Source organism: Colletotrichum paranaense (assembly GCF_030867605.1).
Source record: "Colletotrichum paranaense strain IMI 384185 chromosome Unknown Scaffold_5.1, whole genome shotgun sequence".
Lineage (NCBI taxonomy): Eukaryota > Fungi > Ascomycota > Sordariomycetes > Glomerellales > Glomerellaceae > Colletotrichum > Colletotrichum paranaense.
Window position 1 is genome coordinate 2365872 of NW_026848963.1, and position 22031 is coordinate 2387902.

Below are 22031 nucleotides of genomic sequence, written 5' to 3' on the forward strand. Positions count from 1 at the left end.
ACACGCTTCTTTCTGTCTCGGACGAACCATCATTGGCACATCTCTTCATCATCTTCATCTAACATCACTACCCACAACACCACACAAATCGTCGCCCAACATGGGGTTCTCGACGATTGAGTTCGACAAGTACAATCCTGCCTCTGAGAAGGCAAGCGATGCCCGTCAGGACCTCGCCCATCTCGACTACTCCCCGCTGAAGCGTATTTCGGGGCGATCATGGGCCATGGGTATCCTCATCTCCATGGGTGGCATGGTCTTTGGCTATGACACGGGTCAGATCTCCGGATTCCTGGAGATGCCCGACTTCCTCGACCGGTTCGGCGAGCACAAGGCCGACGGCTCCATCAAATTCAGCAACGTCCGCTCCGGTCTGATCGTCGGTCTCCTCTCCATCGGTACCCTCATCGGTGCCTTGTGCGCCGCCCCCATCGCCGACAAGTTTGGTCGCCGGTACTCCATTTCCTTCTGGTGCCTCATCACTTCCATCGGTTTCGTCATCCAAATTGCCGCTGAAAGAGCATGGGAACAAATCATGGTTGGCCGCTTGGTCGCTGGCTTCGGTGTCGGTGCTCTCAGTCTCATTGTTCCCATGTTCCAGGCCGAGACCGCACCGCCATGGATTCGCGGTGCTCTCGTTTGTGCCTACCAGCTTTTTATCACTCTCGGCATTTTCCTCGCCGCGTGCTTGTAAGTGCACAGCCAACGCAGCATTCCTGAGAGAGACAACTAACAGAGATATAGCAACTATGGCACTGTCACGCATCTCGAAAACAGTTCAGGCTCTTGGCGCATCGTCATTGGTCTTGGTTGGCTCTGGACCATCATCCTCGGCGTTGGCATTCTTGCCTTCCCCGAAACTCCCCGTTATGACTACCGCATGGGCAACATTGAGCGTGCCAAGAATACCCTTTGCCGAGTTTACGGCGCTCCCGAGAACCACTACAGCATTCACATCCAACTCGAGGAGATTGAGAGCAAGCTTCGGGCTGAATCGCAGATCAAGGGCAATGCCGTCCAGGAGTTCTCTGGCATGTTCAAGGCCCCTAAAATGGCCCAGCGTATTGCCTTGGGTTGCGGACTGCAAATGCTCCAGCAACTCACCGGTGCCAATTACTTCTTTTACTACGGTGAGTCCTCTTATCCCATGTCGTTTCCCTGAATTATGGAGTCTAATTTGCCTCCAGGAACCACCATCTTTTCGTCTGTCAACATCAACTCCTTCATCACCCAGATCATCCTGAACGCTATCAACTTTGGAACCACCTTTATCGGTCTTTACATTGTTGAACACTATGGCAGACGCAAGTCGCTTATGGTTGGCTCCGGCTGGATGTTTATTTGCTTCTTGATCTTTGCCTCCGTCGGTCACTTCAGCTTGGATCGCGAGAACCCTCAAAATACTGTCGGCCCCGGCATCGTGCTTATCGTTTTCGCTTCTCTCTTCATTCTGGGCTTTGCTACCACCTGGGGACCTATGGTAAGTCATCAAGCGTCCGCACCATTCTCTCCTCAGTCGTGTGCTAACTTCTTCAAGATCTGGACCATCCAAGCCGAACTCTTCCCCTCGAGATACCGCGCCAAGGCCATGTCCCTCTCCACCGCCAGCAACTGGATCTGGAACTTCTTCATCGGCTTCTTCTCTCCCTTCATTACTGGCGCCATTGACTTCCGATACGGTTACGTCTTTGCCGGATGCAACCTGGTTGCTGGCTTCGTTGTCTACTTCTTCGTCATCGAGGGTCAGGGACGCACATTGGAGGAAATTGACACCATGTACTTGGAGGGCGTCAAGCCGTGGAAGAGCACCCAATGGGTACCTCCCTCTGCTGAGGAGATGCACCGCATCCGCCAGAAGGCTGGAACAGACCTTGATGCCAGCGTCAGCGACGGTGGCGTGCAGAGTGAGAAGGGAGAAGGCCTGCAGCCCAAGAGCGCCGTCGACGGAACCTCTCACCAGGAGAGAGTCTAATGCGTGGAGGAATATGATTCCAACCAAGTCGATCATGATACAGCTACAACATGGTTGGCGAACATGAGGGGTCGTCGGATCTAATCTTTACATCTAATGAATTTGCATGGCACGGCGTTGAGGCATCGGAAGCGGAGAATACCGCACACATTATGTTATTTACTGCAATATACCAGAATCAAATCAATTTAACCAAGAATATCTTAATTGCATGTCCCAAACTCTAACGTGACTTTCGTAGTCCAAAGATAACGCCTCACCGCCAAGCATTGCAAATGCCCATCACACACTATGGCTCGTTCACACGGCAAACTGAACCCGCTTCCAACGTCACCATGCTCCAAACATTTGAATCCTTCTGGACTGGCATGCTCCCCCGCGACAAATCCTACCTGCGGGGTCTGATGCACACCCAACCAGTGCCCGTCATTGGAGCCAACACACCAAACCACACACCACACACACCTGTCGAGCGAGATCCGACCGAACGGCTCTTTATCACTGATCGACAATGGAACATGCATGTATGCTGTGGAGATGAATCATGGATATTTCATAAACTACTCCAAGTCACCGCCGCAATCCGATTTTCTTCGTACTGCGTACACGGCGTCTGGGACATCTCGGTCAGAGTTTCGACGTCAATTGGATCTCGCAGCGGGAGAATCTCGATCGCCTCTACCCTGACTGACTCCAACTTCACCCTCCCGCAAGACCTACCTGGCGGTACGCAAGGCACTCGCAACCGCAACGAGGGACGCGGCGCAACATCCGGTATGAATTAGAGGATAATTGCGAACTAAAACCCCCCGATCCCAAAGTATCCAATTCGGAACTGCCTATTCGCAAGGAAAGCAAGACTTTATGCGGGTTGAGGAACGCACACCGCTTTACCGTCCCTCGATGCCACTCACTCACCGACACGGTCAAGCACAGCCGCACATGAAAGTTTCCACATCGCAGCAATCGGCAGGCTCACGTCTCTCTTGAAGAAAGAAACTATAAAAACGGACCCGACTCATTCGACTCGAATTAACAAACCCGCGTAAGGCAGGGAAGAGTCCTATCATTGCGTAATGTGGAAAAGAAAGGGAGAGAGCAAACGGGCTCCTCCTCCTCCGGAAGACGGCCAAGGCTCCACATCCGCTTCCGCATCCGGAATCGCCGCAAACCCGGGATCCGCTCTACCCGCCGCCTCGGCCCCTCCCTTGTCCCACGGTACCGCGCTCTCCGATCCGGATCTTTCCGTCCCAGCCGGCATCGCCATGGGTATCAATCTTGCCCTCCCGCCTGAAACCCCGATTCCATCATCCTTCCCGACCCAAGACGCATGTCTAGCGCACCTTCGCCTCTTAACAGCCTTCAACCGCCTCAAGACGGAAACAGGGTACCGCGATGGTCTCTGGGATATTTGGGATGCGCGGGCCGGTGCCACCATTACTCCCATGAAACACACCGAAACACGGAATTGCGATGGTGACAGCAGCGGCACGAAGAGCGAAGAACACAACCACAAGACCACCAAGAGAGCGCCAATGGATCCGGACACTGGAACCAAACCTGAACTCGACCTGGATATCTTAATCAGACTCCGCGAAAAGAGGTGGGCAATCTACCTCGGCCGCGCGGTAGACCGCTACGCAGCATGGTGGCGGAGTTTCGGCCCAGACATGCTCCTCGAGAGCGACATGCTCGTCATCGGGTCCAAACCTAGTCAGTCGTTATCCTCGTCTAATGGAGGAGATCCAGCCGAGTGTCAAAGCAAGGACCAAGGCGAAGCCGAGCATGAGACTGGGGAGAGTAGACAGCATCGGAACCGGGCCCGTTATGAAGGGTTCCCCGAGTCGAAACCGATGGTTTGGCGCGAGGAGATGCTGCCACCTCTAGATGTGCTACTCGTTTGGCACGCGCATATGCTCAACCCGAGACTCTACCTTGAGGTCAATAGACCCCCTTGTCGCTATCACAATCATCGTCCAAATACTGACACTCTCAAAGGACTGCCTCCGCTACGGTCACAGCTCCCTCTGGGCAGCAGGAATCCCCTGGTCCATTGTCAACGCTGCCATCATCAGCCCAAGTTTTGAATACGTCGTCTCGGACGCGTGTAAAGCACATTGGGAAGCTGACACGAACCTCGCCTGGTACAACGAAGACGATCCTGACGCCAAAGATGTACCGTGCCCTGCGTGTTCTACCTTGGCTTCCATCCCGTGGACGACGTGTGGAGTGTCGCGGAGCGATTCGAGTGCAAAGTGAGTTTTGTCCCTTTCAGCAGTCCACTCCAGACTTTTCTACCTCGTAGCTCTAGCATCCCGCTATTATGGATGCCAGATATCTGACAATGCTTCCAAAGACAACTCGACATCGTAGGCCAAGGCCTCGCCGACGGGCGACTAGCCCACGCCTGCCCCTCGTGCGGACTCATGATGACCCACGAATCTCTTCGGGCAGCAAAACTTCGCGACGACATTCAGGCTTCGATACAATCCAACCACGCCATGCCGGGAACAACCCTCGACCTCGATACAGGTCTACCGAATCCTTTACAATACGGCCCAGATGATACGTCAGGGGAATGCCCAGACCGGCTCTTCCCCACCCGCCTGGCCCGTCGCGGGCTCTCGGAACACATCCTCGAGATGTTCAAGCCCAGAAACAAAACTGCCCCGAGCATTATGGCCGTGCGAGATGCCATGGAAGAGAGCTTTACAGGTAAATTTGCAGATCCCAAGAACTTACGTGAGGTGATGAGTCGGCCCGGCCAAGAAAATGTGACGGCCTTCCGTCTGAGTCTAGACGCAAAACGGCAGACGAGAAAGATGATGTCGCGTTACTGGGAGAACTCGTCGCCTTTCTCCATTGACCTCGTAGGATGTGTGATGCGCCAAGCAACCTTTACTGAAAAGATGTGCAAGGTGAGGGCTTCCTCTCTTCACATACTGAGCTGGCCAGGTGACTGATCTTGGCAGCTCAACTGGTTGCACTTTCCTACAGCGCGGGATATCATGGGAAAACTTTTAGAAAAGTATGCCCGATTCGTCGAGATCATCGCTATTGCCTCGTCCACAGAGGACAAAGTTGCCGTCCCGACACTTGACGTCGACCTCGCGTGGCACACGCACCAGCTCTCTCCCCAGTCCTATTTTGTCTTCACACTCGCAAAGACGAGGGCCTTTGTAGATCACAATGACAAAGTTGACGAGGATCGACTAAGCACAGCCTTTGAGTGGACAAGTAAGACATACCAGGAAAAGTACGGCGAGATCTACTCGGAGTGCAAATGCTGGTACTGCGAAAGTGAGTGTCCCTATCAGTACCACCACCCCAGAGCACTGTCATCTTGATCTCTCCAGCCCGAGGGGGAAGTCGTGATATCGCATGTTCTCGCTGCTCGGCGCACTCCGATGGTGATAGCTACAATGAAATTGGCCGTGATTACTGACTGCAGATGTGTTATCTGTAGCCGTCAGGGTGATGGCCTTGCCCACGACCAAGATGTTCGGAATAGGCAAGGAGGAAAAGCGTAAGGCATCTTGCAACCACTACACTTCCCCGCGCCCCCATGTGTGCCTGTGTTACTTTTAGAATCAGCCACACTTACTTACCAAACCCCTGCTGAGCGTACATGTACCTTAGTTCTCGAAGCATGGCATGCAGCCTCCAAGGCCAACAATATGCCCATGCCGCCAGCCGCCGAGTCTGCGCATATCTCGTCGCATCCGGCGGTCCACACCAACGAGACGACAGCGCAGCGGACAGCGACACGTCCATTGCGTTCTGGGTTCAGGAATAGACTGGAAGAAGCGCATTCCAAGGCGCGCAAGAGGGCAAGCGAGACTTTCAAGGTGGACTCTGGCAAGCGCATGGGACCTCGCGGTGAAGATAAGACGTTATTCTGGGGGAAAGATATCGCCGTGGACGGACCTTGGGCATCGGTCGTGGCCGCCGTGACGACGAGCACCCTGTATCCCGCTGGGCCAGGCTTCGCGAACATGGGCGCCGGAGCTGTAGGCAGCTGCGCAACGGGAACGTGTGGAGGAGCTACTGGCTGCGGCTCCGAGCTGCTGGGCATGTGCTCGGCAGGGTGTGTCGGGGTGAGTGGTCCTTCTTCGTTTGGTCAAGCTTATTACGTTCCGCGGGATATCTCCCTCCCCTGCAATCTTCTTATCGCTGCCGAGGCTTGAAGTTGCCCTGAATCTTGACTGATATCCAAGTGACGGCGACAGAGTGCCTGGTTTGGCGGAAAGGCCGGATGTACAGGTATGGGTGAAGGCGGATTTGACTTCTGAGAGACAATCAAACAGTCAGGTTGTCGATAAGACACAGAGGCTAGGCGGGGGATAGCAGTCGGCCGAGATATTCTCCATGATAAAGAATGGCGTGTGTGTGAAGTTGCAACTCGGTGCCGCTTAAGCTTATTCAGATGCAAGGTCCGATCGGAGGTCGGGATGTGGGCTCTTTTGCGTCTTGCCATCCTGGGGAGGTCCGCCTCGCACGAGTAATGGGATTCTGAGAACGCCAGCCTATGGGGACGGGCAACGCTACTTCGAGGTATGGCGGGAAACTATGTTTAATGGCCAAGCAGCGAATCCGAGCCCATGTTGTACACCGCTTTGGGATGACGATCGCTATCAGCGCTTGCGCAGGCCTGCTTGGCTGTCGTAAATGTAGTCCAACCAGCGGTCGAGATGGCTTCTCCAGGTTTGCGGCGTTGCGGTGTCGAGTGGTGATCCGGATCTACCCTCCCGTCGACCTGCCTCTATTCGTCTGGCGTGAGACATTAGGCTTCGTTGTTTGTGTGCTGCACGTCTGCGAGCCTGCAGCTCGTGGGTTGCCTCGTTTCGATTCTCGAGACCCTGAGAGGTTGCTATCACGAGCGTCACCTCCAAGGGCAGGCTTCCTCATGAAGTCTTGACCACGCATCATCGGCAGCTGGCCCCCAAACAGGAAGGTTCGTGAAAGACCCCGTGCGCTATTGTTGAAGGAGCCGGGACATGGAGGGGTTGACGTGCAGCGGACAGGACCAAGATGGAAGACAGATTGACAGAACGACCAGGATTTCGCAGCCAAGCCATGTCGCTTTTCGCAGGTGATTGACAGGGACCGATAAGATAACGTGCCGGTGCCGGGAGACGTGAGTGGCTGGTTCTCGACTCTCGTGAGCTTGGCGTTAAGGTTGGGAAAGTTGGGACGGACCAGGCTTAAGGTTGACGAGAGAGCGGGAGCCGTAGCGCGCCGTGCATCGGCACTCAGAGACTGGGAAGTTGAGCAAACGTTTAGATTACCCCGCCAATAACACAAGAGATAAAGGCACACGGAGCTGTCAGCTCGCCCACAGAACCCTGTGGTCCCCCCTGCGAAAGCCCTATGAGACGGTCGCTTTGGGTCGTACTGTGGCCGGACAGAGTGCCCCTTTTCAGAACAGCGCGCCGTTTCATCGACTCAATGCCGCACCGTCGGCGGGTTCCTGGAGGGTCAGGCTGGAGATTAAGACATCAGGTAGACAATCGTGGGGTCGGACGGCGTGGTGACTGGCTCGACGGAGCTGCAAACGACATGAAGGTGGGGTTCGACGTTGTACAAGCGAGGGAAACGCAGTGTTGGGAACTCTCGCGACCCGCCGACGAGGGAGTCCTTTTGACGACAAACGAGATAAACCGCAAGGACGTCGACGGAGGATATAAATCACGGCAGATCTCCCGCTCTCAGTTTGTTGTTTCTGCTTCATCGTCAGTGCCAAGCCACCCGTTCACCACATCACTCCAGCCTCCATCCCAGTCCTGCCTTCTCACCCGGTCTCATCCATCCGCCCTTTCGCCACCGTCACAATGAAGGTCACTGCTGCTTTGTTCATGATCGCCGGCGCGGCCGTTGCCTCTCCCGTCCCCGCCCCGAACCCCGTCGCCGAGCCCCTGCCGATGCCCACCCCCGTAAGTCCGAATTTCTTGTGGCTGGCCGTTGCCGAAGCCGTTTCTGACATTTTGCATACAGCCTGGCATCCCCACCGCCGCTTCGGCCAAGACCCAGCTCGCTGCTCTGACCGTTGCCGCCTGGACCAACACCGGCACCTACGACCGTGACCTGTTCCCCACCTGGGACACCATCTCCGGCACCTGCAACACCCGCGAGACTGTGCTCCAGCGTGATGGCACCAACGTCGTTGTCAACTCTGCCTGCTCCGCGACCAGCGGTACCTGGAAGAGCCCTTATGACGGTGCCACCTGGACCGCCGCTAGCGATGTTGACATTGACCACATGGTCCCCTTGAAGAACGCTTGGATCGTAAGTCTGCTCTGTGCGCAATGTTAGAATTAAAGGTGCATGCTAACATGGGACGACAGTCTGGTGCCGCATCGTGGACCACTGCCAAGCGTGAGTCGTTTGCCAACGATCTCACCCGCCCCCAGCTGTGGGCTGTCACGGATGAGGTCAACCAGTCCAAGAGCGACAAGAGCCCCGACTCGTGGAAGCCCCCTCTGACCAGCTTCTACTGCACCTACGCCCGCTCCTGGGTTGCGGTCAAGAGCTACTGGGCCCTCACCGTCACCTCTGCCGAGAAGACTGCCCTCACCTCCATGCTCAACACCTGCTAAGCGGAGCAACTTTGGGATGATGTTGACAAGAGCGTTTGAATTTCTTTAGCGTGTCGTGTCCAAGTGTTTCTGTTTCGGATCTGATGATCGTCAGCGACGAGGACATGATTGGGTGTTTTGTCTATACAATTTTCACTTCTTACCATTCCAAATTTTCTTCCCAAGGGGACCGCATTGATTCGAGACCGTCGGGAGGACGTGGACACACAAAGACGCAGAGGATGTGCTGGTGGATGGTCGAGGGACAGGTTCGCTTGGCGCCAATTACGAGACGACTTATGATGGATTGACCAGATTGATGCAAGGGGCGACGGGACAAGTCCATTGTTGCAGAATGTGTTTTCTCGGGCCGTGCAAAGGGGGACAAAAGATGCAGGCTGCTCCGTGTTAGTTAGTCTTTAGTCCAGCTAGGACGGAACATCCAAAAGAAATGCAAAAAGCAGATTGAAAACAATGAATAAGGATGGACCAGAGAAGCCAAGTGAAGCATCCTTAGGGACTTTGATGCAATCGGTCATTGTTCTACTCACTGGACGCCTGTAGCATATGCGCGAGGTAAATCTGATGGTGCTCGAACGGACGCATCCTACTCCCAAGATACGAGACGGCCAATCATCTTGGCGCCTCGGCTGGCGTAGATGGGCCACAATCCCCTGAGATGCAGGGCTGTGTGGCTGCTTGCAAATGTGGCTAGTCGACTGGAAATTAAAGTGGCCTCGCTTGCTTGCGCTCAAGATTGCCGAGAGTGTCTGTGTGCGTGGGTAAAGATCATGTTCGGACTTTCATGTCGGTTTAAGCGTAAGACATTGTTGACGGGGGAAAGATGTTGAGCGAGGGCTGGGAATGGGACATTGTGGATGTTGTAGGGGGTGATGGACGTCTGCAGTTGAGTGGCGACGGCGTCATGAGCGCGCCGCTGGCAGGTCGAAGCTGTCAGGAGACGAACCGGTGATGTGGTTTGCGAGGAATGAAGAGGTTGGGAGACTTTAGAGCTGAGCTGGAGAGGAAACAACATGACGAGGGCTGTGGGAGACGGAAACGGCGTCCATCTGATGATTCAAACACGAGATGGGCAGGAACCCAGCTGGATGCAGAGGGTTTGGCGTGGCAGCAACGGCGCGACCGGACACGAGCTGGACGGCAAGAACGCGGTACGTACTCCGTATCCGTCTCGACTCTGGGCAGGTTCACTGACTGAGGGAGGGAAGGTGCAGGTGCAAAGATGGGAAAGAGGGAGGAAGCTGAGGTAATCGATGTAAAAGTCCCCGCTTGCGGCAGCCACTGAGGGTCCCTGAAGCCAAACCAGCTGGCTGGGGAAAAGACGAGGGTGCACACCACCGCATGTATCTCTCCACCCATCTTTCGCAGCCAAGGTACTTAGACCCTGCATTAGCTCATCACTAGGAAGGTCCCCAGCCTCCCATCTGTTGCACTCTTTCCCGCTAAATGGCCAATAGGTGAGGAAGGTTGTGCGCCTGGCAAGCGCGGATTAGTTCGAGCGAAAAGGAAGGCGCCCAGAAATGGAAGCAGACTAAGCAGCGATTCTTCGTGTCATCTCACGCTTACTGCCCCTAATGCAGCAGGAAAGGGACACAGCCTCTCTTGTCTCTGTCTTGTTTGTAAAGTACCTTACTCAACTGTAATTCTAAGGCCCAGTGGTCTTACTTCTCCCAATGACTGAGGTGAGATGGGAGTCTCTCTCTCCTCGGTGCCCGGCTTCACCGTTGCCCGCCTGCTTTCATCTCTGCTCGTGTTCATCCTCGCCCACTTACACATACACTGACACCCCACATCAGGGTACTTTGTACATCCGTGATTCACTTTCTTCATTTTCGGTCGCCCAGAGTCCGCCAGCCTCCCGTTTACTGTTTCCCAAGCGGCGGCTTCGACCTAAACTTAGAGACACAGCGTCCGGTGCCGTCCTTTCACCATTTTCTGTTTCCTTGGCCTCCCACCTGCCCAGTGCACTAGTTCCTTTCTTCCATCCCTCTAGCCTTTCCTTAATTTCTATATTTGGGACATCTTCCTCGGATCACCGTCCGTGGTTGTTTACTCCTCTCGTGTTACCTCAACCTCACCTTACTTCTCAACGTCGATATCTACCCTTGCTCCCGCTCCCTTTCTGCAGCAAGTTTGACTTCAACGACAATCACTCACAGTCTCACCCTCGCCATCGCCCTCCTCCCCCTCACATCTCTTCCATAATCACAACTCAAGATGATGCGCTACGCAGCCTTGACTCTGGCCGCTGCTGGCCTGGCTTCTGCCCAGACCTTTTCCGCTTGCAACCCCGTCAAGGGCGACAGTATGTTCCCCTCACTTACACCAAAAGTGAATGGCGATTCTAACACAATCTTCAGCATGCCCTGCCAACACCGCTTTCGGCGGCGAAGCCAGCTATGACTTCCGCACCTCCAAGAACATGAACGACCTCGAGTCATTCTTCATCGTCGACGGCGGCATCAAGTACAACCCCAAAGTCCTGTCATTCTCCGCCGACACGGGCTGCGAGATGACCATCTTCGAGGAAAGCAACGCCCCAACCCTCACCTCAAAGAACTACCTCTTCTTCGGCAAGGTCGAAGTTGAACTGCAGGCCGCCCCCGGTCGCGGTATCGTCACTAGCATTGTCCTGCAGTCTGACGCCCTTGACGAGATCGATTGGGAGTTTGTCGGTGCCGACCAGACCCACGTCCAAACCAACTTTTACGCCCTCGGCGTCAACGACTACACCCGCGCTCGCTACTACGAGGTCCCCTTCAACCCAATGACCAGCTTTCACACCTACACCATTGAGTGGACCAAGGAGTCCATCGTCTTCTCCATTGACGGAAAGGTCTACCGCACCGCCACCCCTGCCGAGGGCAACTACCCGCAGACTCCCATGCAGCTGAAGCTCGGAACCTGGGTCGGTGGAAAGGGCACTGCCCAGGGCACCATCGACTGGGCTGGTGGTCTTGCTCAGTGGGATCAGGCTCCCTTCGCCGGTCACTACCGCTCCCTCAAGGTTTGGGACTACGCTGGTGGTGACAAGGCTGGTGCCAAGCAGTACGAGTATTCCAAGGGCTCCGACGGCAAGTGGCAGACTATCCAGATCATCGGCGCCGGCGAGAAGAGCGGCAGCCCTGGCAGTGTCGGCAACATCGCCAGCCCCAAGCCGGAAAAGTCCAGCGACAAGGACGACAAGAACAAGGCCCAGCAGTCCGATGCCCCGACACAGAGTGCTAAGAACACTACCACCGTCATCCAGACTCCCACCACCAGCGCCCCGGTCGCGTCCTTGACTGTCGCCGCCAACACCACGACCGCTCATGCTAATGGCACGTCATCAACCCTGACGAGACTGGTCTCCACCTCTGGATCCCCCACCGGATCTGTCAACGCTCAGACGACTCTCCCTTCCACAACTAGCGGCACTCCCGCTCGAACGAGCGCTCCGGCGCCCGCTGCCGCGTCCACTTTGCAGAGCAGCTTCTTCGTTGCAGGTGTCGCGGCTTTGTTCGCTGCCATGATGCTGTAGTTGGGTCGCCATCACGATCGGTCAGCTTTGCCTGCGTCTTCCATATGTGCATATGTTTCGGAAGACGGGCGTGTATGTATGTAATTATGTATAATGAAAAAGGGACAGGGGCGTATCGGCATCGGAAGCCAGGCTTGCTTATAGATTGCTCTACTAATAATACCACGTTGACTACAATCTTGTTCATTCAGTTTATGTACTTCGTAGTGATGTACGGAGAAAAAGCCTTGGCGGACGTCGGCTACCTACATGTGTCTATGTTGAATAACGTTACACAGCTGCCCGCCACTCACAACCTTTTTCACCTATGCCCAAGCCCGGGCAGCATCAAGAAAAGCCTCTTGTAGACTAACGGAGGTCCACGTGGACATACTCTGGGGAATCGAATTTGAGCCATGGATGGGTGAAGCTTAATTTCTACACGTCTCGGGCTTCGAACCCCTTTGGACTCGTTTCTATGTCTAGGTCTCTTAATTCCCCCGACCCCCACTCGAAGATGGGACGGCAGAGATGGAGATTGGATTGGGTCTTCTTACACCTTGCCATTTCAAACCTAGATAGATTGTGGACTGGAGTACCTTGCCGGAACCGAAAGTGGGTTGTCTGAGGCTATCGCGGAGTAGGTTCTAGGTAGGTAAGTACCCAACCTGGATGGGAGGTTTGATCCATGAATGTGCTGTGATTTGATGCCGTACAAATCCAGGATTTTTTTTTTTGGTATCATGGCTGGCGGACATATGTACGGCTGGGCTGGACTAAGCTTCGTCTAGGGAAACTTTGCAAACCTGACTATGTTGCATGATAGACGTGGGTTCACGATCCTGCTGGAGGGAACCAAATTTTGAAGAGCCGTTCAGGTTGTTTGAACAGCCTCCTGTCTCCGCTCTTTTTTTGTGAAAAGAATTTAAGTGTTTATGTGCCTTGGTTAAGAGTTGCTCTGTATTCATTTTTCCCTTTGGCGATAGTGGGAAGATTTGCTACTTAAACATATTGACGACCTAGTTGGGTCGATAGCAAGTCAGATATCACATCGATTCTTCCTCCTTCCTCATGTCTTTTCCTTGCCTTGATCTTTCTTATCCATCGGCGAATACCACAAGAATCACCTATTCTTTCCAAGACAATGGAGAACCGCACTACACGTCCCGCCGCCGAGGGCGAGACCATATATCCACAGCCACGATCATACGTCTCCAGTGGCTGGGAATACCAGCAACCAGGCCATCACGAGGATGGCCAATATGAGGAAGACACACCTGAGGAAGAAGATGCCGTCCTCGTAGCTCGAGGCCGATCCCCGCCGCCGGCCCATATCAACGAGGCAACAGGCCCCAGGACCTTGTTCTTCCCAGAAGCGACATCAGCCTCGCACCACAGACACGAGAACGCCCTCGCCAGCGACGGAATCCACCTCCCCCGCCTCCGTCCCGGCCTAGCACCCGTCTTGAAATGGGATTCCCCCCGCCCGCCAAAGCGAGCCCGTGATCTCCTCCACCTAGTCGACTGCCATTTTGGCCCTCCCTGGGCACGCCGCCGGATCGACGAGTACACCCCGTTCGCGCACGATGTTACCCTACGGTATTCGCAGGCCCAGGACTACTTTCGCGAGCAAGAGGCGCTATGTCCCTTGATACCACTGCCCAAATGTCGTACCGACGACTCTGTCCCCAACATCGTCCAGGACGAGCACCGCCACGTCAGAAATGCATCTTCGCGGCCGGGGCTGGCGTATCACGGTCCTCTCGTTCCGGTGCGGGAGGCGGAGTATGGCGGGTCGCCGGCTCCTCGACCTGTGCTCCAGCCTCGTTTGAACATCGACAACCTTGCGGTTCGGCCTGAGACGCATTCCTATCGCTTGCCACCCGTTTTTGAGCATGAACCTGGAGAGATCTGGGAGCTGCAGGAGGTTCAAGAGGTTCAAGAACAATCCCAGCAGACTTATACTGGGCTCTTGAACACTCCCATCTAAGCCGCTTGAAGGTCTTGTTGAGGTTAAAACACCCTCTTTCTTGATTGAACTTGCAACCGATGGGTGCGTTTCTGCTTCGGATAATTAGCTGCATGTTCGTTGGGCAAGTAGGAGGATTTGCTGCAGGGAAACGGAGTAATGGTTGGATCCAGGCTATTCGCGAGTCCTTGGACTGGTTCTATGGATGAGGTCATTTAGCTCTTGAGGCGATCAACTTCTCAAGTTCTGTATATGTACAAATCAGTACTTCCCAGTGACTGCTCGATTTCCTGCGTTGTACTCGCTTTGTAGTGACAACCATCTTCACCTACTCAGCAGACCCTTCAACTTCTCCAGCGCATCCCTCTTCACCTCGGCCACAGGCGGCTGCACATCGACGCCAACGACGTCTGGCTCGTCCGCCTGCGGCGGGTCCAAGCTCTGGAATTGGCTGTGCACCAGGTTGGATCCAGCAAAGTGGCCATGCCTATTCTTGACACGCTCGAAGAGCACCTCTTCGGGCGCGTGCAGTGTGACAAAATGGACAAATATGTCCTTCTCCGGGTGCGACGCACCGCGTAGGACGTCACGATAGGCGCGCTTGAGAGCGGAACAGGTGACGATGACACCCTGGTGGTCCCGCTCCAGTTCCTTGAGGGCCTCGTCACGGAGGGCGTCGAGCCAGCCCCAGCGGTCGTCGTCGGTGAGGGCTTCGCCTCTGTGCATCTTTTCTACGTTCTCCTTTGGGTGGTACTGTTGACCAGGCCGGAAATATGTGTCAGTGTCAGTGCGCTTGTTGGCAGACATAGAGTTGGCGGTTCATCTGAGGGAGGATGGAGGGAGGAGGGGCACAGACGTCGTCGCCTTCGATAAAGGTCATGCGTAGCGAACCTGTCAGATATTTTGCTATCGTCGTCTTGCCAGTGCCCGTAGGTCCCGTCAGAAAGACGATGTGCTGTTTCGGCCGCGACATGTTTTAACGTGGGACTGATTCAATGCCGCTAAGATTGGAATGTCTTGGAGACTCGGCCGGCGACCGGCGACGTGAACTGGAGCTTGGAGCAATGGTTTTCAATGCTGAAAACAGGGCTGACTTCAAGGTGCTCCTTGCTTTGAGCAAGATGCAAGTTGAGGCAAGGTAAGATGTGTAAAGCGGGTGGTAGAAGCGTTAGACGTCGATGCTGAAGCCAATGCGGCTACGAGTGGATGTCTCAATGGGGTAAACGTCGGGGAAAGAGAGTTCGCGACAGGAAGCAAGCTGTTCTCATCCAATTGAAGTAGAGAAGGTGAGAATGTAAGGTTCCTTCCTTTCCGAATGGTCTGATATGGGTGCTTTCCTTTTTGTGAATAAGCTCTGGTCCACACCTTCCTGCTCTTAGTGGTGGTGCAAAAGACAACGGAGTGGATGGCGTTCGGATGATGTCATGCGAAATCTAATTACCTATCGAGGCAAGTACGGAGCATCTAAGTGAGGTCGGGTAGGAAGGCACCGGATAAGTGTAGAGCAACTGCCTTACCTAAGCTAAACCAGGGAGAAGCGGAAGGACGAGGAGACTGATGGAAGGCAAGGACTGGGACGCAGCTTTCTTCTCCTCTTCTCCCATCTACAAGACCAGCCGAACAAGCATCAGACATTCCAGAACGGTATGACTACTTACGACGAGACAGAAACAGCCACAAAACCAACACTTGGACGGCCGTTGACGAAGCTTGCCAATGTCGAGATCAAGAAGAAGAGCCAATCACTCTCTACGACCGCCCCGTTTGGGTACGGTGCTTCTGGCCGTGGGTAGCGGCACGGGTAACGGCATGGAAGATCCCATCAACCATCAGACTTTTGTGGCGAGACTTTGGACACCTTGCGTCAAACTCGATCCAATCCAAGACACCCAATCAACAACCACCTTATTTCGGGGCTCATCCGTCCCTTCCGCAACTTTGAGCCGCACAATGGATGGCTTCTCGGAGAAGCGACACAAGAACATCCACGCAAGGCTCGCAAAGCGCCTGCTGCCGCCAGACAGCGCTGGCTGGACACAAAGGCTGCGCATCTATATACCAGATGGCGGCGCAGAAATTCTCAGCAATAGGTCTATTAGTCTAGTTGGTTAGGACGTCGGATTCTGATTCTCAGAACCTTCCGTAGGCCCAGGTTCGAATCCTGGATGGACCTCATCTCTTTTGCCAGTTCTCAGAAATATCCCAACCGACGACAAAATCCTCTTTTTACATCATATGTTTCCAATCACCCACGTTGGATTCCATCCGAGCGAGACCTGCTTCGTTGACTCGTTCCAACAATTCGCTTGCACCTGCGGTCCGAGACGCAAATGACGGATTTTCGGCCTGCATGCCGCGGGATCATGACAAGCGACCACGCACTGACGGGTTCTCGACTTGTGAAACGAGCACTTCATCCCCGAACATGAGAGGAACATCGTTCTCTCTATCGTTCTCTCTCTCTCCCTCTCTTGTTCGCAACTCAATAGCTGGCATTGGTCAATTGAACCATGGGCGACACTTCGTCTATTGAGGATCTACTTATCGAGGGTCCGTCTATCCGTATCGCACGTCACCAGCGCCCTCACGGAACCAGTCGTCTGCCTCCAGCGCCTCCTCTGGGCTTGCATAGCTAATGATTGTGCTCTTGGTCGTCGTGTAGGCCTGGTATGCATCGATACCGTTCTCGCTGCCAACACCGCTCGCGCTCGTTGCGCCACCCCACGGACTGCTGGGATCGTTTCGATGGTGCGTATTCACCCACACGATGCCTGCGTCGATTTCTTCAGACACTCGAAACGCTTGCGCCACGTCCCGCGTCCAGATGCCCGCTCCTAACCCGAATTCACTGTCGTTGGCGAGTGCGATGGCCTCTGATTCCGTCTTGAACGGCGCCACTACAACCACCGGCCCAAACGCTTCCTCCCGCCAGATGCGCGACTTGAGGATGTCGCCCTCGGCACGAGACACCAGCACTGTCGGTTCAAAGTAGTATCCCTTGGCAAAGTCGATTCCATCCAGGCTACTGGTTCCAGACATGCGACGACCGCCAGTAAAGGCTGCGCCTTCTGCAGCAAGCGCTTCATTCACAAGCGCCTCTACGTTTGACAATTGCTTCGCCGACACCAGCGGGCCCATCATGGATTCTTGATTGCTCGGTGAGCCCATCCGCCGGACAATGGATTCGGCCTTGGCTTTCAGCTTCTCCAACACTGACTGCATGATCCCTTCCTGGACGAGAATTCTGGTACTGGCGACGCATGTTTGTCCACTAGCAATGAAGGACCCGAATGCGATGCCATTGACTGCAACATCCACATCGGCCTGTTCGAAGACGATCAGCGGCGCTTTACCTCCCAGTTCCGCCGTGTACCGCGCCAGATTGCCGCCGACAATCGAGCCAATGGCTCTCCCAGCCACAGTGCCGCCAGTGACGTCGACTTTACGAACAAGCCGATGTTCGACGAGGGCCTTGCCAGTTGTTGCGCCGTATCCAGGAAGCACGTGGAACACTCCGTCGGGCACACCAGCTTTCTGTAAGATCTTGCCCAACAGCAGCGTCGTGAGCGGTGTCAGTTCACTCGGTTTCACCACAACACTATTTCCCGCTGCAAGGGCGGGCGCTATCTTCTTGACAGCAATCAGGAGCGGGTGGTTGAAAGGCGTGATCTGCACCACAACACCCAGCGGCACACGGTCAATCCAGTTGTGCAGCTTGCCCACAGTTGGCAGTACCGCACGCTCTTCAGTGCGCAGCAGGGCGGCATAGTATTTAAACCACTTGACCAACGTGGGCACCTGGGCGCGCATCTCGCGTATCGCGCGTCCGGTTTGGCGCACCTCGAGAGGAATCAGCGAGGGCAACTCTGCGGTGAGCAGCTCAGCCGTCTTGTCGAGAACATCGGCGCGAACATGACGGGGCGCTCTAGACCACGTTCCGGCCTTGAAGGTTTCGTGCGCCAGACGAATCGTTTCTTCAACGTCTTCTAGGGACGCTGCGTGACAGCTGCACGCATTCGGACGCCAGTCAGTCTCACCCGTGTGGGAAATAATTGCGGACGGGGCATCGAAGTTGAGGCTGAGGGCTGAGAACTTACTTGGCAAAGATCTCACCTGTCGCGGGGTCTTCGACCGGGATCCTGTTGGCGTGTGAGAGTCGAGCATCAGCACAAGTGTGAGTATGAGCATAAGCATGAGCATGAGCATGAGCTCGAGCACAGATAAGCGCCCTGCAGCCCCTCGCGCGGGGTACTGGGAAGCTTCAAAAGGTGAAGAAAGGGAAGAAAAGGTCACGAACTGCTCTGCATGACCAGGCTTCTCCTGGCCTCCCACCCAGAGGTTGTATGGCTGTCCTGTCATCTTGTCTCTTGTGTGGCTGTCACTCAGAGTTTCGTCGGTTCAAAAAGCCACCTCGCAAGGAAAGGTCGCCCGCGGCGTGCCATTTACCTTTTATTAGGGTGGTAAGCAATCCATCTGCCTTTGGTTCCAACTGCGGGGAACTATGCGGGATGCATCGATAGCCAACTCCGGCCGGCTCCGTGCTACTATGCTCCACTGTGGGCATCCATCCTCGGCCGCGATAACAGAGTCTCTCTATTCACCTTACTTTCCGGGGTTGGTTCACTTTGTCAACCTATTTCGTAACACGCGATGCAAACCACAGACAGGGATCCCCATCAAAATGCAAGATCATAACAAGCTTAGAGGCTAGGGCCAACAGTTTCGCTAGCTTTGGTCTCCCCCGCCAAGCAGAGAACGGATGGGGTAATAGTTGACATAGCCCAGCCTTGAAGGTGGAACGGCTGCAAGTGTTATACTTCAAGGGGGCACGATCTCGCTCGGCTTCTGTACGAAACGCACACACTCTCTCGACAAAGCCTGTTTCTCGGTGCTGCAGCATCTGCACAACGCAATGAACCATTTGACCAACGGTCTGCTCAGACCCTGCTTCAAACCTACGGGAAACCTCCGTACACATGCAGAGACGCCTTGGAAGCTGCTGCCATGGACTTGGGCTTAAAAATTCCGGCCAAGACGGATGGCATCTCTTATGCCATATAAGCCGGTGTCCTACAACTTGGCTCGCAGGCCTGCGACGCCAGTCATTTGGATTTCTGTTCAACGTTTGGATTGATTCGCCTTTGCCTGGTCTTGTCTTGGTCTGCGGCTGGAAGTCTTGTCAGAGCTCTCGGCAGCCAACAACGACACCGCTCATCTTCTTCCTTCTCTAATCATCATGGATTACATGCGTTCTTTCGTCGGCCGTAAGCCCAAGCGTACCCAGCTGCCAACGGTAGCTACGGACGACGTCTACCCGGTTCACTTCTTTGACGATACGAAGCCTTTTCGTGAGATGCTTCTGAACTGGACGCTTCGCTTCGACGATGTCCTCGACGCAGAGAAGCTCAATCTTTCTCTTTCTCGTTTGATCGAGATTGGCGACTGGAGAAAGCTTGGTGGTCGCATGAGGATGAGAGTAAGTGTCCCCTTGTGTGTAGAATTCGGCACTTGAACAACGCTCTGGGAAGGGGTCTTGCTAACCCGAGCAATCATCAAGCCCGACAACCAACTTGAGCTTCATGTCCCGAAGCAGTTCACACCTGCTCGCCCTGCCATTCGATTTTCCCACGATGTGCACGACTTCAGCATCAAGGAGCACAACATTGCCAAGCACCTCCCCACTACCACCTCCACCCCGTCAATCCAGCCTGGTGTCATCAACTTCTATAACCTTGGCGCTCGTCAAGACGCTCCCAAGACGCTCGAAGACCTCATGTGCTCCGATGAGCCTCAGATTGCTCTCCATGTCGTCTCTTTCAACGATGCAACCCTTGTCGGTCTCCTTTTTTCACACGTCATGTTTGGCGCCGCGGGTATGCAAGCCTTGGTGCAGGCCTGGTCGCAAGTCCTTGCCGGTCGCGAGGCAGAAGTCCCTGTTATACACGGTGCTCACAAGGACATTCTCGACGACGTCGGCGTGGACACTGATCCTGAAAAGGAGCCATACCTGCTTGACCGGCGACAGCTCAAGGGTTTCCGCCACTTCAGGTTCAGCTTACGGTTCCTCTGGGATATGTATCGTCGTCCGGAAATCGAGTCCAAAGTCCTCTGCCTGCCGGCCGACTTTGTCGCCGGCCTTCGCGCTCGCGCCATGGCAGACCTGCACGCCATGGACGAGAAGGGGCTAGGAACTGAAGAGGCGCCTTTCGTCAGTGAAGGTGACGTGCTTACGGCATGGTGGACCCGCCTTGTCTGCCTCGCTCGTGGATCTAACCGACCTGTTACTGTTCTCAACGCTGTGGATATCACTGGCCGTCTCAAGTCTGTCTTCGCCCCCGGAAAGCTGTACGTTCAGAACTTTGCCCTCGGAACCTGGACCCTCCTTAGCTCTGCCGAAGTCCTCAAAGCTCCCCTCGGATACGTCGCTCGCTGCTTCCGCCACGATATTCAGACTCAAACCACGCCTTCTCAGATCATGGCTTTCATGCGCCGTCTCCGTGCTGGAGGCCGGTGCAGTTCTCAGCCGATCTACGGAAATCCAAACAGTATGCTCATCATTTTTACCAACTGGGCGCGTTGCAAGTTCTTTGACTGCATCGACTTTTCTCCTGCTGTGATACCGCGCATTTCTGAACCGGTCACGGTCAACGGCGATATTCAAACAAATGGACACACTACTGGCAACGACCCAGAAAAGACCGCCGCCAATGCCACCGTCACGGAAGTGCTCAACCGCCCTCCTCCCGGAAAGATCGCTTATCACCACTCTCTGGCCCGAACGCGCAGTATCCTTTCTCGCAATGTGTTCACCATTCTCGGTAAGGATCTCCAGGGCAACTACTGGATCTCAGCCCTCGGACACCCCGAATGCTGGGACAAGCTCGAGAAGGAGGTGTCCATGTCGTCCATGGACGCGCTGAGAAACCTCAACCCCCCGTCTGCGAACTAGACACCCATCATTCACGTGTCAATTTCCATAACACGCGGGCCTTGTCTTTCCAGACGGGAATCACAGCATGAATCAGTCACTCATTGAGATTCCCAACCCCCTCTTGTCAGAATCTATTGTTTAAGCAATTTCGCCAATCCTTAGCTCGCAGCTTCGCAGGTGGAGAGAATGAGAATGAGAGAGTAATGGACCCAGGATAAACTGATTCCCAGGAGTTTTCGGGGCATCTAGCTAGCTAGTCACGTTTTTTTCTTATGCCGGTCACGTCTGGAATTTTGGTCTGCAATCCTTCCTTTGAGAGGGTTTTGCTTTTTTCGATGTTGCTCTTTCGATGATGATGAATGGTGAGTGGATGTAGATGTATTGTACGATATCCCAATTGTACTGCTATGAACAACTAAACACGAACTCATGAACTATTATTGTCGCCATGTATCAATGCTCATCTTGACTCTGTCACTCACGTGCATGGCCGCAATTCCCCCTCCTCTCGATCTGAGGGAACATGTCGGCAGGCGTTGACCATCGGAGATATGTCATCATAGCCCCCAAGATAGGTACATCCCGCGTCCCTTGGCATTCGGGGCGTTTTGACATATCGCTATATTGCCAAAGTAGTGAATTGGAGTCAACCCTTTCCACCGTCATCGCCTACCATGATGACTTACCCAGACGTGCCATATTTTGCCTGCCGGCGGGATACCACGCGATGCAAATGCAGCATGTGAGACGGACGAAACGGGGACGCCACCGCGACCAAGGCTTTTGCTTCTCAACGTTTCCGGCTCCTCCGACGTCGGACATTGACTTTCTTATGCAACCCTCACAACAGAAAAGATCGTTTTAAAGGTATCCATACGTCTGTGGGTTCTTTCATGTTACTACGGGATAATGCTATCTGGACATAAGTGCTGTGAAACTGTTCACTGCTATGAACTTCTCCAATGGGTGTGCTATGACATGCGAGAAACACTGAATGCGAGTCTACGCTGGTATCGAAAGGAAGGACTCTAAACAGAAGAGAGAAAAAAAAAAAAAAAAAAAAA

The 22031-nt window shown here is 54.4% G+C and overlaps 10 protein-coding genes across 10 annotated transcripts; 8 read left to right on the forward strand and 2 right to left on the reverse strand.

Moving 5' to 3' along the window:
• Positions 1 to 100: 100 nt before the first annotated feature.
• CPAR01_07182 (uncharacterized protein) lies at positions 101 to 1972 on the forward strand (the record flags this gene model as incomplete). The annotated part of the gene is made up of 4 exons (XM_060491452.1): positions 101 to 690; positions 745 to 1130; positions 1188 to 1480; positions 1538 to 1972. 4 exons carry the CDS (start codon positions 101 to 103, stop codon positions 1970 to 1972), a joined length of 1704 nt encoding a protein of 567 aa, XP_060350326.1.
• A 335-nt stretch (positions 1973 to 2307) lies between these two features.
• Positions 2308 to 2757, forward strand: CPAR01_07183 (uncharacterized protein; the record flags this gene model as incomplete). The annotated part of the gene is made up of 1 exon (XM_060491453.1): positions 2308 to 2757. One exon carries the CDS (start codon positions 2308 to 2310, stop codon positions 2755 to 2757), a length of 450 nt encoding a protein of 149 aa, XP_060350327.1.
• A 291-nt stretch (positions 2758 to 3048) lies between these two features.
• CPAR01_07184 (uncharacterized protein) lies at positions 3049 to 6159 on the forward strand (the record flags this gene model as incomplete). The annotated part of the gene is made up of 6 exons (XM_060491454.1): positions 3049 to 3912; positions 3971 to 4227; positions 4329 to 4890; positions 4945 to 5272; positions 5439 to 5498; positions 5561 to 6159. The coding sequence occupies 6 exons, from the start codon at positions 3049 to 3051 to the stop codon at positions 6157 to 6159; spliced, it is 2670 nt and encodes an 889-aa protein (XP_060350328.1).
• Positions 6160 to 7803: 1644 nt separating this feature from the next.
• On the forward strand, positions 7804 to 8568 carry CPAR01_07185 (uncharacterized protein; the record flags this gene model as incomplete). The annotated part of the gene is made up of 3 exons (XM_060491455.1): positions 7804 to 7905; positions 7967 to 8257; positions 8317 to 8568. 3 exons carry the CDS (start codon positions 7804 to 7806, stop codon positions 8566 to 8568), a joined length of 645 nt encoding a protein of 214 aa, XP_060350329.1.
• A 2217-nt stretch (positions 8569 to 10785) lies between these two features.
• On the forward strand, positions 10786 to 12088 carry CPAR01_07186 (glycosyl hydrolase family 16; the record flags this gene model as incomplete). The annotated part of the gene is made up of 2 exons (XM_060491456.1): positions 10786 to 10873; positions 10929 to 12088. 2 exons carry the CDS (start codon positions 10786 to 10788, stop codon positions 12086 to 12088), a joined length of 1248 nt encoding a protein of 415 aa, XP_060350330.1.
• Positions 12089 to 13211: 1123 nt separating this feature from the next.
• On the forward strand, positions 13212 to 14057 carry CPAR01_07187 (uncharacterized protein; the record flags this gene model as incomplete). Its single annotated transcript, XM_060491457.1, has 1 exon — positions 13212 to 14057. One exon carries the CDS (start codon positions 13212 to 13214, stop codon positions 14055 to 14057), a length of 846 nt encoding a protein of 281 aa, XP_060350331.1.
• Positions 14058 to 14360: 303 nt separating this feature from the next.
• Positions 14361 to 15009, reverse strand: CPAR01_07188 (thermoresistant glucokinase family carbohydrate kinase; the record flags this gene model as incomplete). The annotated part of the gene is made up of 2 exons (XM_060491458.1): positions 14361 to 14789; positions 14842 to 15009. 2 exons carry the CDS (start codon positions 15007 to 15009, stop codon positions 14361 to 14363), a joined length of 597 nt encoding a protein of 198 aa, XP_060350332.1.
• A 91-nt stretch (positions 15010 to 15100) lies between these two features.
• Positions 15101 to 15829, forward strand: CPAR01_07189 (uncharacterized protein; the record flags this gene model as incomplete). Its single annotated transcript, XM_060491459.1, has 2 exons — positions 15101 to 15174; positions 15568 to 15829. The coding sequence occupies 2 exons, from the start codon at positions 15101 to 15103 to the stop codon at positions 15827 to 15829; spliced, it is 336 nt and encodes a 111-aa protein (XP_060350333.1).
• A 763-nt stretch (positions 15830 to 16592) lies between these two features.
• CPAR01_07190 (aldehyde dehydrogenase) lies at positions 16593 to 18395 on the reverse strand (the record flags this gene model as incomplete). The annotated part of the gene is made up of 1 exon (XM_060491460.1): positions 16593 to 18395. One exon carries the CDS (start codon positions 18393 to 18395, stop codon positions 16593 to 16595), a length of 1803 nt encoding a protein of 600 aa, XP_060350334.1.
• Positions 18396 to 19272: 877 nt separating this feature from the next.
• Positions 19273 to 20985, forward strand: CPAR01_07191 (uncharacterized protein; the record flags this gene model as incomplete). The annotated part of the gene is made up of 2 exons (XM_060491461.1): positions 19273 to 19512; positions 19594 to 20985. 2 exons carry the CDS (start codon positions 19273 to 19275, stop codon positions 20983 to 20985), a joined length of 1632 nt encoding a protein of 543 aa, XP_060350335.1.
• Between the last annotated feature and the right edge of the window lie 1046 nt (positions 20986 to 22031).